This window comes from Oncorhynchus mykiss, chromosome 11, assembly GCF_057628025.1.
Source record: "Oncorhynchus mykiss isolate SJ-2025 chromosome 11, ASM5762802v1, whole genome shotgun sequence".
In the NCBI taxonomy this organism is placed as follows: domain Eukaryota; kingdom Metazoa; phylum Chordata; class Actinopteri; order Salmoniformes; family Salmonidae; genus Oncorhynchus; species Oncorhynchus mykiss.
Window position 1 is genome coordinate 84517592 of NC_143032.1, and position 17681 is coordinate 84535272.

General features: G+C 43.1%; 1 protein-coding gene across 6 annotated transcripts in view; it reads right to left on the minus strand.

The window, feature by feature from the left end:
• LOC110536484 (PDZ domain-containing protein 2) overlaps window positions 1-17681 on the minus strand; it is a 291837-nt gene that overhangs the window by 114213 nt on the left and 159943 nt on the right. For all 6 annotated transcript variants that reach the window (XR_016484730.1, XM_036936523.2, XM_090191265.1 and 3 more), the window contains 2 exons: window positions 12067-12212; window positions 4504-4636 (listed from right to left, as the gene is read on the minus strand). Coding sequence is in view for 5 of the 6 variants with exons in the window: in XM_036936523.2 (XP_036792418.2) it covers window positions 4504-4636; window positions 12067-12212 (279 nt within the window). In the remaining variant the exon portion in view is untranslated. The remainder of the gene's footprint in view (window positions 1-4503; window positions 4637-12066; window positions 12213-17681) is intronic.

Consider the following 17681-nt stretch of genomic DNA (forward strand, 5'->3'; position numbering starts at 1 on the left):
CACACTACAACCCTCCCACTAACACACTACAACCCTCCCACTAACACACTACAACCCTTCCACAATACAACCCTTCCACACTAACACACTACAACCCTCCCACTAACACACTACAACCCTTCCACACTACAACCCTTCCACACTAACAAACTACAACCCTTCCACACTACAACCCTTCCACACTAACACACTACAACCCTCCCACACTAACACACTACAACCCTCCCACTAACACACTACAACCCTTCCACACTACAACCCTTCCACACTAACACACTACAACCCTCCCACACTAACACACTACAACCCTTCCACACTAACACACTACAACCCTTCCACACTAACACACTACAACCCTCCCACACTAACACACTACAACCCTCCCACTAACACACTACAACCCTTCCACACTACAACCCTTCCACACTAACACACTACAACCCTCCCACACTAACACACTACAACCCTTCCACACTAACACACTACAACCCTTCCACACTAACACACGACAACCTTCCCACTAACACACTACAACCCTTCCACACTACAACCCTTCCACACTAACACACGCCAACCCTCCCACTAACACACTACAACCCTTCCACACTACAACCCTTCCACACTAACACACTACAACCCTCCCACTAACACACTACAACCCTTCCACACTACAACCCTTCCACACTACAACCCTTCCACACTAACACACTACAACCCTCCCACTAACACACTACAACCCTTCCACACTACAACCCTTCCACACTAACACACTACAACCCTTCCACACTACAACCCTTCCACACTAACACACTACAACCCTCCCACTAACACACTACAACCCTTCCACACTACAACCCTTCCACACTAACACACTACAACCCTCCCACCAACACACCACAACCCTTCCACACTACAACCCTCCCACCAACACACCACAACCCTTCCACACTACAACCCTTACACAGTAACACACTACAACCCTTCCACACTAACACACTACAACCCTCCCACCAACACACCACAACCCTTCCACACCACAACCCTTCCACACTACAACCCTTCCACACTAACACACTACAACCCTCCCTCTAACACACTACAACCCTTCCACACTAACACACTACAACCCTCCCACTAACACACTACAACCCTTCCACTAACACACTACAACCCTACCCTATCTGACGGACGTGTCTCCCTGCCTGTCTGTATCGTCGATGTTCCCTCAACTCTTTTCTCTCTGCCTGTCTGTATCATCAATGCTCCCTCAACTCTTTTCTCTCTACCTGTCTGTATCATCGATGTTCCCTCAACTCTTTTCTCTCTGCCTGTCTGTATCATCGATGTTCCCTCAACTCTTTTCTCTCTGCCTGTCTGTATCATCAATGCTCCCTCAACTCTTTTCTCCCTGCCTGTCTGTATCATCGATGTTCCCTCAACTCTTTTCTCTCTGCCTGTCTGTATCATCAATGCTCCCTCAACTCTTTTCTCTCTACCTGTCTGTATCATCGATGCTCCCTCAACTCTTTTCTCTCTGCCTGTCTGTATCATCGATGCTCCCTCAACTCTTTTCTCCCTGCCTGTCTGTATCATCGATGCTCCCTCAACTCTTTTCTCCCTGCCTGTCTGTATCATCGATGCTCCCTCAACTCTTTTCTCCCTGCCTGTCTGTATCATCGATGCTCCCTCAACTCTTTTCTCCCTGCCTGTCTGTATCATCGATGCTCCCTCAACTCTTTTCTCTCTACCTGTCTGTATCATCGATGTTCCCTCAACTCTTTTCTCTCTGTCTGTATCATCGATGTTCCCTCAACTCTTTTCTCTCTGTCTGTATCATCGATGTTCCCTCAACTCGTTTCTCTCTGTCTGTATCATCGATGCTCCCTCAACTCTTTTCTCTCTACCTGTCTGTATCATCGATGCTCCCTCAACTCTTTTCTCTCTACCTGTCTGTATCATCGATGCTTCCTCAACTCGTTTCTCTCTGTCTGTATCATCGATGTTCCCTCAACTCTTTTCTCTCTACCTGTCTGTATCATCGATGCTTCCTCAACTCTTTTCTCCCTGCCTGTCTGTATCATCGATGTTCCCTCAACTCTTTTCTCTCTGTCTGTATCATCGATGTTCCCTCAACTCTTTTCTCCCTGCCTGTCTGTATCATCGATGTTCCCTCAACTCTTTTCTCTCTACCTGTCTGTATCATCGATGTTCCCTCAACTCTTTTCTCCCTGCCTGTCTGTATCATCGATGTTCCCTCAACTCTTTTCTCTCTGTCTGTATCATCGATGTTCCCTCAACTCTTTTCTCTCTGTCTGTATCATCGATGCTTCCTCAACTCTTTTCTCTCTGTCTGTATCATCGATGTTCCCTCAACTCTTTTCTCTCTGTCTGTATCATCGATGTTCCCTCAACTCTTTTCTCTCTACCTGTATCATCGATGTTCCCTCAACTCTTTTCTCTCTGTCTGTATCATCGATGCTTCCTCAGCTCAAGCTGCTGCTACTTAATGCCTTTCTGAAGTGCTTCAAGACAATCTGAAGCAGTGGAAAACCAACAATGAACTGCCAGATTTCATTCAACATTTTTTTGTTTTTTTCCAAAGTGACTTTGAGATTATTGATTGGAATGAAAAGCCCTATATAAAATAAATATATTATTGACTGCTGAAACCCATTTTGTATTTGTTGTTGTTGGTTGTTATTACACTTCCCTAAATTTCCCTGGTAAAATGGTTTGGCTTAGGAGGTTACAACCTAGCATAATGGTAAAGGCCCAAAAGACCACACCATCTGATTGAATTTTTTTACATTTGACCTTTGTTTAACTAGGCAAGTCAGTTAAGAACAAATTCTTATTTACAATGACGGCCTAGGAACAGCGGGTTAACTGCCTTGTTCAGGGCTATGCCATGCAAATTGAACAGATGGTGGCGCTCTAACAAGCGATTGAAAATGAAAAAATTTGAAAAGTCACACCCCTCACCGTGTTTGACCTAGAGGTCAAACACATTTCCGTGTAGGACCCATAAACTCTGGCATGATGGCTTTTCCTCTATTTAGAATTGAGTTTTTAAAAAAACACTTAAAACGCTAGTCATCTGGCAACGGAATGACCAGATCTGCATGAAACTTCATATGTGGCATCTACGGACCAACGCAATACTTTCTAGACTATTACCTAAAAATAACACTGACCAATAAGCATTCATGTGGGCGTGGTCTGGCACATATAAACGCACATTAATCAGTCATGGATTTATTCGTATTGTAACAAAACTTTGGTACACATGTTCCAAACACTGTGAAGACTCAATATATACAAGCACATTCACATGGACCACACAATGGCTGCTAGAAACAGACATGTTTATATCTCTTGATCTGTTTGACTCAAGAGTGTTGAAATTTGGCACACGTGCAGAGGGAACCTATATAAAGTATAATTCAGTTTGGACCCATAGTCACGCTGTTGGACAGAAAGAAAAAAAACATGAATGCAAGCTCATTGGCTCATAGTGGACATATTGTTTGAGCAAAAGCCCAAGAACATTTCACGACGTGCGTCCCATAGATGCTATATATCAAATCTGGTTATTCTGGAGAAGAAGACGTATTAAAGTAGTCAACATCATTAGAAATAGTCCAAAATACTGCATGATCAGTTAAGATTTTTTAGTTCACAGCTTGAACCCCGACATTGCTGCTTGCAGATATATATATATATATATATATATATATATATATATATATATATATATATTTATTATTATGTTGAAACAACGTATTGAAACAAGGTACATGTATCGTACAACATTGAAACATATTGTACCAGGCTAAATGCTTAAGTGTCCAGCCAGGGAATTAGTGTACCAAGTCCTAACACGCCAATGAGTTTGCATAGTGATTAGTGTCGGATTCTTCACATTTCTGCTTTTGTCCAGTTGATAATCTCTCCATTTTCCATTTCCCTTCTCTGCTCTGACATATCAGGTGTTCTGGTGTCGTCTGTTAGAACCTTCTCTACGTCAATGCTGTTACAAATATGAGCTATTTTTCATATTATTTATTTTCATTATTTATTTCCTCCTTCACTTTGTTCTTCTACGTTGAGTCGGCGTCGAGACAACGTCTAAAAACAGAAGTTGTAAATGATTTGAAATATGAAGAAGGGCATTTTTTTTCCCCCCTTCAGAAACACAAGAAAGAGCTCGAGAAATACATTTGTTTTGGACAAAAAAAAAAAGGGCTGTTGTGTTGAGTGTACGTGTGTGTGTGTGTGTCAGCGGGGGCTGCTGAGGGGAGGACGGCTCATAATAACATCTGGAAACGGAGTAAATGGAATGGCATCAAACACATGGAAACCATGGAAACCACGTGCTTGATTTATTTGATACCATTACAAATATTCCGTTACAGCCAATACCACGAGCCCATCCTCCTCAATTAAAGTGCCACCAACCGCCTTGTGGTGTGTGTGTGTGCATGCGTGCGTGCGTGTACTCACCCTGCTAGCGACGACCAGTTGTACCAGTCCAGCGGTAGAGCGTAGGATGTCTACAGCCTCTGAATGAGACAGGCCGACCAGAGACTGACCGTTGATCATCAGGAGCTCATCACCAGCCTTCAGACGTCCGTCCCTAACACACACACACACATTTCACATAACATTTCACGCTAAAGTCTACGCCTGTTGTATTCGCAGCATGTGACAAATAAAATGTTATATGCTATGACAAATACACACACATTTAATACTTTATGGAAACCACAAATTATATTTAACACTGATTTAGAACCCCCCCCCCATGGCTCCGGGCCATGGACCAACCAACCACAGATTAGATGTTCGGGGATTCATTCGATAACATTGAGGAGTTTACCACATCAGTCGCTGTCTTCATTAATAAAAGCATTGACTTCATTGACTTCATCCCCACAGTGACGGTACGTATATATCCTAACCAGAAGCCATGGATTACAGGCAACATCAGCACTGAGTTTAAAGGCTGCCACTTTCGCCCTCAGACAAACCATCAAACAGGCAACGCCTCAATACAGGACCAAGTTCAAATCCCACTAAACAGGCTTTGAAGCTCATAATTGCCTCCCTACTCTTCTACATTTGCACACAATGTACATAGATTTTTCTATTGTGTAATTGACTGTACGTTTGTTTATTGCATGTGTAACTCTGTTGTTGTTTTTGTCGCACTGCTTTGCTTTATCTTGGCCAGGTCGCAGTTATAAATGACAACTAGTTCTCAACTGGCCTACCTGGTTAAATAAAGGTGTTTTCAACTAGCCTACCTGGTTAAATAAAGGTGTTCTCAACTAGCCTACCTGGTTAAATAAAGGTGTTCTCAACTGGCCTACCTGGTTAAATAAAGGTGTTCTCAACTGGCCTACCTGGTTAAATAAAGGTGTTCTCAACTGGCCTACCTGGTTAAATAAAGGTGTTCTCAACTGGCCTACCTGGTTAAATAAAGGTGTTCTCAACTGGCCTACCTGGTTAAATAAAGGTGTTCTCAACTGGCCTACCTGGTTAAATAAAGGTGTTCTCAACTGGCCTAACTGGTTAAATAGAGGTGAAATAAATAAAATAAATAAAAATCCTGTTAGCGCTTTTGAGCCGAATCCACTGTGCTGTTTCAGGTGCCACGTTCATGGTCATGTTGCAGCAGGGTGTAGGTTCATGGTCATGTAGCAGCAGGGTGTAGGTTCATGGTCATGTTGCAGCAGGGTGTAGGTTTATGGTCATGTTGCAGCAGGGTGTAGGTTCGTGGTCATGTTGCAGCAGGGTGTAGGTTCATGGTCATGTTGCAGCAGGGTGTAGGTTTATGGTCATGTTGCAGCAGGGTGTAGGTTCGTGGTCATGTTGCAGCAGGGTGTAGGTTTATGGTCATGTTGCAGCAGGGTGTAGGTTCATGGTCATGTTGCAGCAGGGTGTAGGTTCATGGTCATGTTGCAGCAGGGTGTAGGTTCATGGTCATGTTGCAGCAGGGTGTAGGAGGGAAATTCCAAGATGTGGGAAGTGTGCGAAGGGAAATGGGACAGAGGATTGTGTTGTTTCAGTGGATGAAGTTGTGTGTGTCAATTGTCGGGGTGCTCATATTGTGACATAAAAATAAATAAAAAGGTTATTTCACAAGGCCGCAGGACACGTACTGACCCGGTAGCAAGTGTCTCCACTGACATTTTAAACCCAGTTTGTAAAACTAACGTTTCAAGCAGACCACCATAGTCCCTGCGCCCAAGAACGCCAAGATGATCTGTCTAAATGACTATCGCCCTGTAGCACTCACATCTGTACCCATGAAATACTTTGAAAGGCTGGTCATGGCTCACATCAACATGATCATCCCAGACAACTTGGACCCACTCCAATTTGCATACCAACCCCAACAGATTCACAGATGACGCAATCTCTATTGCACTCCAAACGGCCTTTCCCACCTGGACAAAAGGAACACCTACGTGAGAATGCTGGTCATTGACTACAGCTCAGCATTCAACACCATAGTACCCTCCAAACTCATCACTAAACTAAGGACCCTGGGATTAAACACCTCCCTCTGCAATTGGATAGTGGACTTTCTGACGGGCCACCCCCAGGTGGTGAGGGCAGGAAACACCACATCTGCCACGCTGACCCTGAACACGGGGGCCCCTCAGGGATGCATGCTTATCCCCCTGCTGTACTCCCTGTTCACCCACAACTGTGTGGCCACGCATGACTCAAACACCATCATTATGTTTGCTGACGACACAACGGTGGTAGGCCTGATCACCGACAGCGAGGAGACAGCCTATAGGGAGGAGGTCAGAGACCTGGCAGTGTGGTGCCAGGACAACAACCTCTCCCACAACGTCAGCAAGACAAACGAGCTGATCGATGACTAAAGAATCGACAGGGCTGTAGTGGAGCGGGTTGAGAGCTTGAAGTTCCTCGGTGTCCACATCACTAAGGAAATAACATGGTCCACACAAACAACAACAGTCGTGAAGAAGGCACAAAAATGCCTGCTTCCCATCAGGTGGATGGATCAGCCCTCAGATCCTCAAAAAGTTATACAGCTGCACCATTGAGAGCATCTTGACCGGATGCATCACCGCCTGGTATGGCAACTGCTCGGCATCCGACAGAGGTGTAGTGCGTACAGCCCAACACATCACTGGGGCCAAGCTCCCTGCCATCCAGGACCTCTAGACCAGACGTTGTCAGAGGAAGGTCCTAAAAATTGTATAAGACTCCAGCCACCCAAGTCATGGACTATTCTCTCTGCTACCGCATGGCGAGCGGTACCGATGCACCAAGTCTGGAACCAACAGGAGTGAGTTTTTTAGGGTGTGCAACAGTGCAACATTATTAAAAACAATAGAATGGTCATTGCTGTCACGTTCACTGTCTTCAAACTCCCTGTCATAAATGAGCCAAGGTGCAGTGTGCATGTAATTCCACATCTTTAATCGAAGTGAAACCTTCACAAAAAAAACAGATAAACAGAAACCGACCGTGGCGCACTCACAGAAAATAAATAATTACCCACCAACACAGGTGGGAAAAAAGGCTGCCTAAGTATGATTCCTATTCAGAGACAACGATAGACAGCTGCCTCTGATTGGGACCCATACCCGGCCAACAAAGAAACAGACAAACTAGAATGCCCACCCAAATCACACCCTGACCTAACCAAATAGAGAAATAAAAAGGCTCTGACAATTGCAGTCAGTCTGTTAGCTATTTAGCAGTCAGTCTGTTAGCCATTCTGTTAGCTATGTAGCAGTCAGTCTGTTAGCCATTCTGTTAGCTATGTAGCAGTCTGTCTGTTAGCCATTCAGTTAGCTATGTAGCAGTCTGTCTGTTAGCCATTCTGTTAGCTATTTAGCAGTCTGTCTGTTAGCCATTCAGTTAGCTATGTAGCAGTCTGTCTGTTAGCCATTCTGTTAGCTATTTAGCAGTCAGTCTGTTAGCCATTCTGTTAGCTATTTAGCAGTCTGTCTGTTAGCCATTCAGTTAGCAATTTAGCAGTCTGTCTGTTAGCCATTCTGTTAGCTATTTAGCAGTCTGTCTGTTAGCTATTTAGCAGTCAGTCTGTTAGCCATTCTGTTAGCTATTTAGCAGTCTGTCTGTTAGCTATTTAGCAGTCAGTCTGTTAGCCATTCTGTTAGCTATTTAGCAGTCTGTCTGTTAGCTATTTAGCAGTCAGTCGTTAGCCATTCTGTTAGCTATTTAGCACTTATGGCTTGTGGATAGAAGCTGTTCAGGAGCCTGTTAATGTCAGACTTGTTGCTCAGGTAAGACTTTCAGCGCGGACGCAGACAGAACAGTCTGTTCCCTGTAAATGGAACGACAGACCAGCCAGTGAAACACAGCCATTATGGATGCTGAAGATATGAGTCATGTCTGCTGTGTGTGTCTATATCTATGTGTGTGTGTGGGGGTGGGGGGGGGTTCCCTCACAAAGCTGGAAAGATATTAAGCAGAACGGACGGTGAGGAGAACAAAGAAAGACCTGGCCTCTGTTATTAAGATCAGATAGAGACAGCACACACACACACTCGCACACATGTACTCACACACACGCACCAATGCACTCACACACACACACACCCAAACACATATACTCACAAATACACATGGGGTGGTGAGCGCACAGAATATCATATCACCCCCCCCCCAGAGTAAGCATGCCCCCGAGTAAGTCCGGGTGGACTCCTTTCTTATATAGAAATGCCAAAGAGTAGTAGTAGTAGTACTAGTAATATCATGTCTATACTACAGGGCAGACCCAAATCTGTGCTGATGGGAACAGGGGTCAAATGTGACAACTCTGTAGTCTCCTACCTGATGGGAACAGGGGTCGAATGTGACAACTCTGTAGTCTCCTACCTGATGGGAACAAGGGTCAAATGTGATAACTCTGTAGTCTCTTACCTGATGGGAACAGGGGTCAAATGTGACAACTCTGTAGTCTCCTACCTGATGGGAACAGGGGTCAAATGTGACAACTCTGTAGTCTGCTACCTGATGGGAACAGGGGTCGAATGTGACAACCAATTGTCTGAGCAGGATGAGTAGCTGATTTAGGATCAGGTCCACTACTGTCAATGAAATCTCATTAAATGTAATAATAAAGGCAAAACTAATCGTAAAATCAGCACTCCTACTCAAAATCAAATCCTATTTTATTTGTCACTTGTGCCCCGAACACAACAGGTGTAGGTAGACATTACTGTGAAACGGTTACTCACCATCAATTAGCCATAAATCCCCTCATGAATGGAAGCTTGTTGTGGGGGAATGGAAGCTTGTTGTGGGGGAATGGAAGCTTGTTGTGGGGGAATGGAAGCTTGTTGCGGAGGAATGGAAGCTTGTTGTGGGGGAATGGAAGCTTGTTGTGGGGGAATGTAACCTTGTTGTGGGGGAATGGAAGCATGTTGTGGAGGAATGGAAGCTTGTTGTGGGGGAATGGAAGCTTGTTGTGGAGGAATGGAAGCTTGTTGTGGGGGAATGGAAGCTTGTTGATGGGAAATGGAAGCTTGTTGTGGGGGAATGGAAGCTTGTTGATGGGAAATGGAAGCTTGTTGTGGGGGAATGGAAGCTTGTTGTGGGGGAATGGAACCTTGTTGTGGGGGAATGGAAGCTTGTTGTGGGGGAATGGAAGCTTGTTGATGGGAAATGGAAGCTTGTTGTGGGGGAATGGAAGCTTGTTGTGGGGGAATGGAAGCTTGTTGTGGGGGAATGGAAGCTTGTTGTGGGGGAATGGAACCTTGTTGTGGGGGAATGGAAGCATGTTGTGGAGGAATGGAAGCTTGTTGTGGAGGAATGGAAGCTTGTTGTGGGGGAATGGAAGCTTGTTGATGGGAAATGGAAGCTTGTTGTGGGGGAATGGAAGCTTGTTGTGGGGGAATGGAAGCTTATTGTGGGGGAATGGAAGCTTGTTGTGGAGGAATGGAACCTTGTTGTGGAGGAATGGAAGGTTGTTGTGGGGGAATGGAAGCTTGTTGTGTACAACAGAGAGTGGCAAAAAATAAATAAAAATAAATAAATAAAATCTTTTCTAGCCTGTCTATCTATTGGAAACAGGGTTGATCCGCTACAAAACCACCAGAACACGACCCAAAACAGTAGAACCAGCTCACCTGCTTTTACACTGGGATTTGACTATTAGATATTCAATGTCTATTTTTGAAAGAAAATATTAACTATATTAAAACAAGAGTTCAGTTCACGTAACATGGTTGACCTTGAGGGACAGAGGTAAATGAATCACTAATCACATGAAGTAAATAATGATCGTAGGAAATTACGTCGTCAAGGCAACACAACAACTAGAGTTTAGAATGATGGTGAAACTCAGGAGACATTTTTTGGGTTAAGTGAGATGAAATCTTCCTAGAAGTGACACAGGGTTGACAGAGGGACATGTCAAAAAAAATGCTGAATGTTGGCACATTAGTGAGTCATTATTTATTTATTATTATTTATTAAAAATGAATTATTGTATTATTCTCACGACTTCCTCTTCCTGTTCGGGCGGGCGCTCGGCGGTCGTCGTCACCGGTCTACTAGCTGCCACCGATTCCTTTTCTGTTGGTTTTGTCTGGATTGGTTTCACCTGCTTCTTGTTTGTCGTTAATTCAGGGCTATTTAAGCCTCCAGGGCCCGTCTGCTTTTGTGACGGGCTTGTTTATTGTTCTGTCAGCGGAGGTTCGTGGTTTTGTTGCTATACGGTTTGTTTTCGTTTCTGTGGTCCTTTGTGCCTGTGTTTTTTTGGCTTGACCCATATTTTGGAATAAACATTCTCATTTTCTCATTCTCACTTTGCTCTCTACGCTTGACTCCACCCCCCACCACTCCTAGCTATCCTGACAATTATCCATGTAGTCTATGTTAAAGGGCGCTTCATCTAATATAACACGCTTTTCAAATTTTGAAGGGACACAAAAAGGCGCTCTTTTTGTGGAACGCCCCAATTTACTGATAAACAACCTCTTGAAACACTTCCTGGCCGTATTGTAGTTCATAGCTGACCACAAAAACACAGCCATTCTCCCCTTTTCACATTCAGACATGAGAGTATTAGAAGCAGTGTGCCTAAAGTGGACGTGGTCACGACCTTTTACATGATTTCCTATTGGCCAAGGCTCAGAGAGGAGTGTGTCTTTTAAAGATACATTATGCTGGTTGAGAGGACTCAGACACCATGTGGCTGGTTGAGAGGACTCAGACACCATGTGACTGGTTGAGAGGACTCAGACATCATGTGACTGGTTGAGAGGACTCAGACACCATGTGGCTGGTTGAGAGGACTCAGACACCATGTGACTGGTTGAGAGGACTCAGACACCATGTGGCTGGTTGAGAGGACTCAGACACCATGTGGCCGGTTGAGAGGATTCAGACACCATGTGACTGGTTGAGAGGACTCAGACCCCATGTGGCTGGTTGAGAGGACTCAGACACCATGTGACTGGTTGAGAGGACTCAGACACCATGTGACTGGTTGAGAGGACTCAGACACCATGTGACTGGTTGAGAGGACTCAGACACCATGTGACTGGTTGAGAGGACTCAGACACCATGTGACTGGTTGAGAGGACTCAGACACCATGTGACTGGTTGAGAGGACTCAGACACCATGTGGCTGGTTGAGAGGACTCAGACACCATGTGACTGGTTGAGAGGACTCAGACACCATGTGGCTGGTTGAGAGGACTCAGACACCATGTGACTGGTTGAGAGGACTCAGACACCATGTGACTGGTTGAGAGGACTCAGACACCATGTGGCTGGTTGAGAGGACTCAGACACCATGTGACTGGTTGAGAGGACTCAGACACCACCACTCTACATACCTATAAGAATACACAAACATCTCTCAAATTTCAAAAGTGTTGTCTTATCTCCAGGTGTGCACCTGTGTGGGCATACAGTATCAAATGTGTACTGTGTGTGTGTGTGTGTGTGTGTGTGTGTGTGTGTGTGTGTGTGTGTGTGTGTGTGTGTGTACTGTGTGTGTGTACTGTGTGCGTGTGTGTGTGTGTGTGTGTGTGCGTATCTTACCTCTGTGTCGCGCCTCCCTCCTCTACGTGCGCTATGATGATGCCGTGAGGGGAGCGCTTGGACCCTCGTCCTCCCGTAATCTGGATCCCCAGCCCCTCCTGACCTTTCACCATGTGCATCTTCCAGATACGACTTCCCTCTCTGGGCTGGAGGACACAGACAAGGCACAGGGTTAAGGTCATGGTTGATACGACTCCCTTCTCTGGGCTGGAGGTCACAGACAAGACACAGGGTTAGGGTCATGGTTGATATGACTGGCCTCTCTGGGCTGGAGGACACAGACAAGACACAGGGTTAGGGTCATGGTTGATTCGACTGGCCTCTCTGGGCTGGAGGACACAGACAAGACACAGGGTTAAGGTCATGGTTGATACGACTGGCCTCTCTGGGCTGGAGGACACAGAGTTAGGGTCATGGTTGATATGACTGGCCTCTCTGGGCTGGAGGACACAGAGTTAGGGTCATGGTTGACACGACTTCCCTCTCTAGGCTGGAGGACACAGAGTTAGGGTCATGGTCGATACGACTTCCCTCTCTAGGCTGGAGGACACAGAGTTAGGGTCATGGTTGATATGACTTCCCTCTCTAGGCTGGAGGACACAGAGTTAGGGTCATGGTCGATACGACTTCCCTCTCTAGGCTGGAGGACACAGAGTTAGGGTCATGGTTGATACGACTGGAGGACACATACAATACACAGGGTTAGGGTCATGGTTGATACGACTTCCCTCTCTAGGCTGGAGGACACAGACAAGACACAGGGTTAGGGTCATGGTTGATACGACTGCCCTCTCTAGGCTGAAGGACACATACAAGACACAGGGTTAGGGTCATGGTTGATACGACTTCCTTCTCTAGGCTGGAGGACACAGAGTTAGGGTCCTGGTTGATACGACTGGTCCTGGTTGATACGACTGGCCTCTCTAGGCTGGAGGACACAGAGTTAGGGTCCTGGTTGATACGACTGGCCTCTCTGGGCTGGAGGACACAGAGTTAGGGTCCTGGTTGCAGTGTTGAAGGCAGTGACACACTCACTAATACTGTATATCACAAGAACAAGCTCCATGTAATAGATAGGGGTTTAGACAAGGGGTTTAGACAAGGGGTTGAGACAAGGGTTTAGACAAGGGTTTAGACAAGGGTTTAGACAAGGGGTTGAGACAAGGGGTTGAGACAAGGAGTTGAGACAAGGGGTTTAGACAAGGGGTTGAGACAAGGGTTGAGACAAGGGTTGAGACAAGGGGTTGAGACAAGGGGTTGAGACAAGGGGTTGAGACAAGGGGTTTAGACAAGGGGTTGAGACAAGGGGTTGAGACAAGGGGTTTAGACAAGGGTTGAGACAAGGGTTGAGACAAGGGTTGAGACAAGGGGTTGAAACAAGGGGTTGAGACAAGGGGTTCAGACAAGTGGTTGAGACAAGGGGTTGAGACAAGGGGTTGAGACAAGGGGTTGAGACAAGGGGTTTAGACAAGGGGTTGAGACAAGGGGTTCAGACAAGTGGTTGAGACAAGGGGTTGAGACAAGGGGTTGAGACAAGGGGTTCAGACAAGTGGTTGAGACAAGGGGTTGAGACAAGGGGATGAGACAAGGGGTTGAGACAAGGGGTTTAGACAAGGGGTTGAGACAAGGGTTTAGACAAGGGGTTGAGACAAGGGTTTAGACAAGGGGTTGAGACAAGGGTTTAGACAAGAGGTTGAGACAAGGGGTTGAGACAAGGGGTTGAGACAAGGGTTTAGACAAGGGGTTGAGACAAGGTTTTAGACAAGGGGTTGAGACAAGGGTGGTGCACCAGTAGTTCTACACCTCAATACTGCAGCTGCTGCTGGAAACTTTGGGAGTGTTAGATCCATGACAGATTAAGGACTGAGTGTTTCAGACATTCAGATCTATTATTACTGAATATATACATGTACCCAAACTATTTCAGTCTATATTGATGTTGCAAGACTATGCAGGAGACACAATTCCAAAAAACCAACTGTCCTCTGAAATAATGAGATGTTATCTAACTATCTATAAAAATATTGTTCTGACAATTAATTTATGTTTTTCAAATATAAAAAAAACAATTTTAAAAACCCTCATAGTTCAACAAATTCATTGTTTTTGACAGTTAAACTCAAATCACCCATTAGAAAACAGTCCATTGAGGTGTTTAATTAAAGTCAAGACTATTCCAACTGTCAGGCTTTAGGAAGACGCTAGAAAGAGAAGGTTGTGTGTTCCATCCTCATGAGAGGTGTGGAGTTTGATCAACACTGCCTCCTCTCTCCTCCTCCATCCTCTTCTCTCCTCCTCTTCTTATTCTTCCCCTCCAACTTCTCTCTCCTCCTCCATCCTCTTCTCTCCTCCTCTTCTTATTCCTCCCCTCCAACTTCTCTCTCATCCTCCTCCTTTCTCTCCTCCTCATCCTGCTGAGAGGTTTGGAGTTTGGTCAACAATGCCTCCTCTTCTCCCCTCATCTTCTTCTTATTCTTACCCTCCTACTCCTCTCCCCTCTCTCTCCTCCTCATCCTCCTCCCTCCTCCTCTCTCCTCCTCCACTTATTCTTCCCCTCATCCTCCTCCTCTCTCCTCATCCTCCATCCTCCTCTGTAGATATTCTATAAATATAATCTGAGTGATCCTTAGAGGCACCTGTCTTTGACAACTTGTACACACACACACACACACACACACGCACACACACACACACACACACACACACGCACACACACACACACGCGCACACACACACACACACACACAATGTAGCTGCCCCAGAAAAGACAATTGCCAACCCTCTAAGGGGATTGAAGTGATTAAAATTTAAAGCACTACCATATGTTCAGTCTGAAACACAGGCCTGATGTCTGTGTGCGAGCTACTCAACCTGGGCTTGATTCCATTATAATAACGATAGGCCTGATGTCTGTGTGCGAGCCACTCAACCTGGGCTTGATTCCATTATAATAACGACAGGCCTGATGTCTGTGTGCGAGCCACTCAACCTGGGCTTGATTCCATTATAATAACGACAGGCCTGATGTCTGTGTGCGAGCTACTCAACCTGGGCTTGATTCCATTATAATAACGACAGGCCTGATGTCTGTGTGCGAGCTACTCAACCTGGGCTTGATTCCATTATAATAACGACAGGCCTGATGTCTGTGTGCGAGCTACTCAACCTGGGCTTGATTCCATTATAATAACGACAGGCCTGATGTCTGTGTGCGAGCTACTCAACCTGGGCTTGATTCCATTATAATAACGACAGGCCTGATGTCTGTGTGCGAGCTACTCTACCTGGGCTTGATTCCATTATAATAACGACAGGCCTGATGTCTGTGTGCGAGCTACTCTACCTGGGCTGGATTCCATTATAATAACGACAGGCCTGATGTCTGTGTGCTAGCTACTCAACCTGGGCTTGATTCCATTATAATAACGACAGGCCTGATGTCTGTGTGCGAGCTACTCTACCTGGGATGGATTCCATTATAATAACGACAGGCCTGATGTCTGTGTGCGAGCTACTCAACCTGGGCTTGATTCCATTATAATAACGACAGGCCTGATGTCTGTGTGCGAGCTACTCAACCTGGGCTGGATTCCATTACAATAACGACAGGCCTGATGCCTGTGTGCTAGCTACTCAACCTGGGCTGGATTCCATTACAATAACGATCTCCCTTGTTCCTCGTTTAGAAGTCATAGGGTAAATCATCAGGCACATAGGAATGGAGAGAGGGAGATAGAAAGAGAGACAGAGAGAGAGGTAATTTATACTTTTATTACCTCATTCATAGCAATACCAGCCTTATTGGCACTGATAGTTGTGATGCACACAAGCCCCACGTTATAATCACCAGTAGTTTATATAATGATATATTATCACCAGTAGTTTATATAATGATATATTATCACCAGTAGTTTATATAATGATATATTATCACCAGTAGTTTATATAATGATATATAATCACCAGTAGTTTATATAATGATATATTATCACCAGTAGTTTATATAATGATATATTATCACCAGTAGTTTATATAATGATATATTATCACCAGTAGTTTACATAATGATATATTATCACCAGTAGTTTATATAATGATATATTATCACCAGTAGTTTATATAATGATATATTATCACCAGTAGTTTATATAATGATATATTATCACCAGTAGTTTATATAATGATATATTATCACCAGTAGTTTATATAATGATATATTATCACCAGTAGTTTATATAATGATATATTATCACCAGAAGTTTATATAATGATATATTATCACCAGTAGTTTATATAATGATGTATTATATAATGATATATTATCACCAGTAGTTTATATAATGATATATTATCACCAGTAGTTTATATAATGATATATTATCACCAGTAGTTTATATAATGATGTATTATATAATGATATATTATCACCAGTAGTTTATATAATGATATATTATCACCAGTAGTTTATATAATGATATATAATCACCAGTAGTTTATATAATGATATATTATCACCAGTAGTTTATATAATGATATATTATCACCAGTAGTTTATATAATGATGTATTATCACCAGTAGTTTATATAATGATATATTATCACCAGTAGTTTATATAATGATATATTATCACCAGTAGTTTATATAATGATATATTATCACCAGTAGTTTATATAATGATGTATTATATAATGATATATTATCACCAGTAGTTTATATAATGATATATTATCACCAGTAGTTTATATAATGATATATAATCACCAGTAGTTTATATAATGATATATTATCACCAGTAGTTTATATAATGATGTATTATATAATGATATATTATCACCAGTAGTTTATATAATGATATATTATCACCAGTAGTTTATATAATGATATATTATCACCAGTAGTTTATATAATGATGTATTATATAATGATATATTATCACCAGTAGTTTATATAATGATATATTATCACCAGTAGTTTATATAATGATGTATTATCACCAGTAGTTTATATAATGATATATTATCACCAGTAGTTTATATAATGATATATTATCACCAGTAGTTTATATAATGATATATTATCACCAGTAGTTTATATAATGATATATTATCACCAGTAGTTTATATAATGATATATTATCACCAGTAGTTTATATAATGATATATTATCACCAGTAGTTTATATAATGATATATTATCACCAGTAGTTTATATAATGATATATTATCACCAGTAGTTTATATAATGATATATTATCACCAGTAGTTTATATAATGATATATTATCACCAGTAGTTTATATAATGATATATTATCACCAGTAGTTTATATAATGATATATTATCACCAGTAGTTTATATAATGATATATTATCACCAGTAGTTTATATAATGATATATTATCACCAGTAGTTTATATAATGATATATTATCACCAGTAGTTTATATATTGATGTATTATCACCAGTAGTTTATATAATGATGTATTATCACCAGTAGTTTATATAATGATATATTATCACCAGTAGTTTATATAATGATATATTATCACCAGTAGTTTATATAATGATATATTATCACCAGTAGTTTATATAATGATATATTATCACCAGTAGTTTAT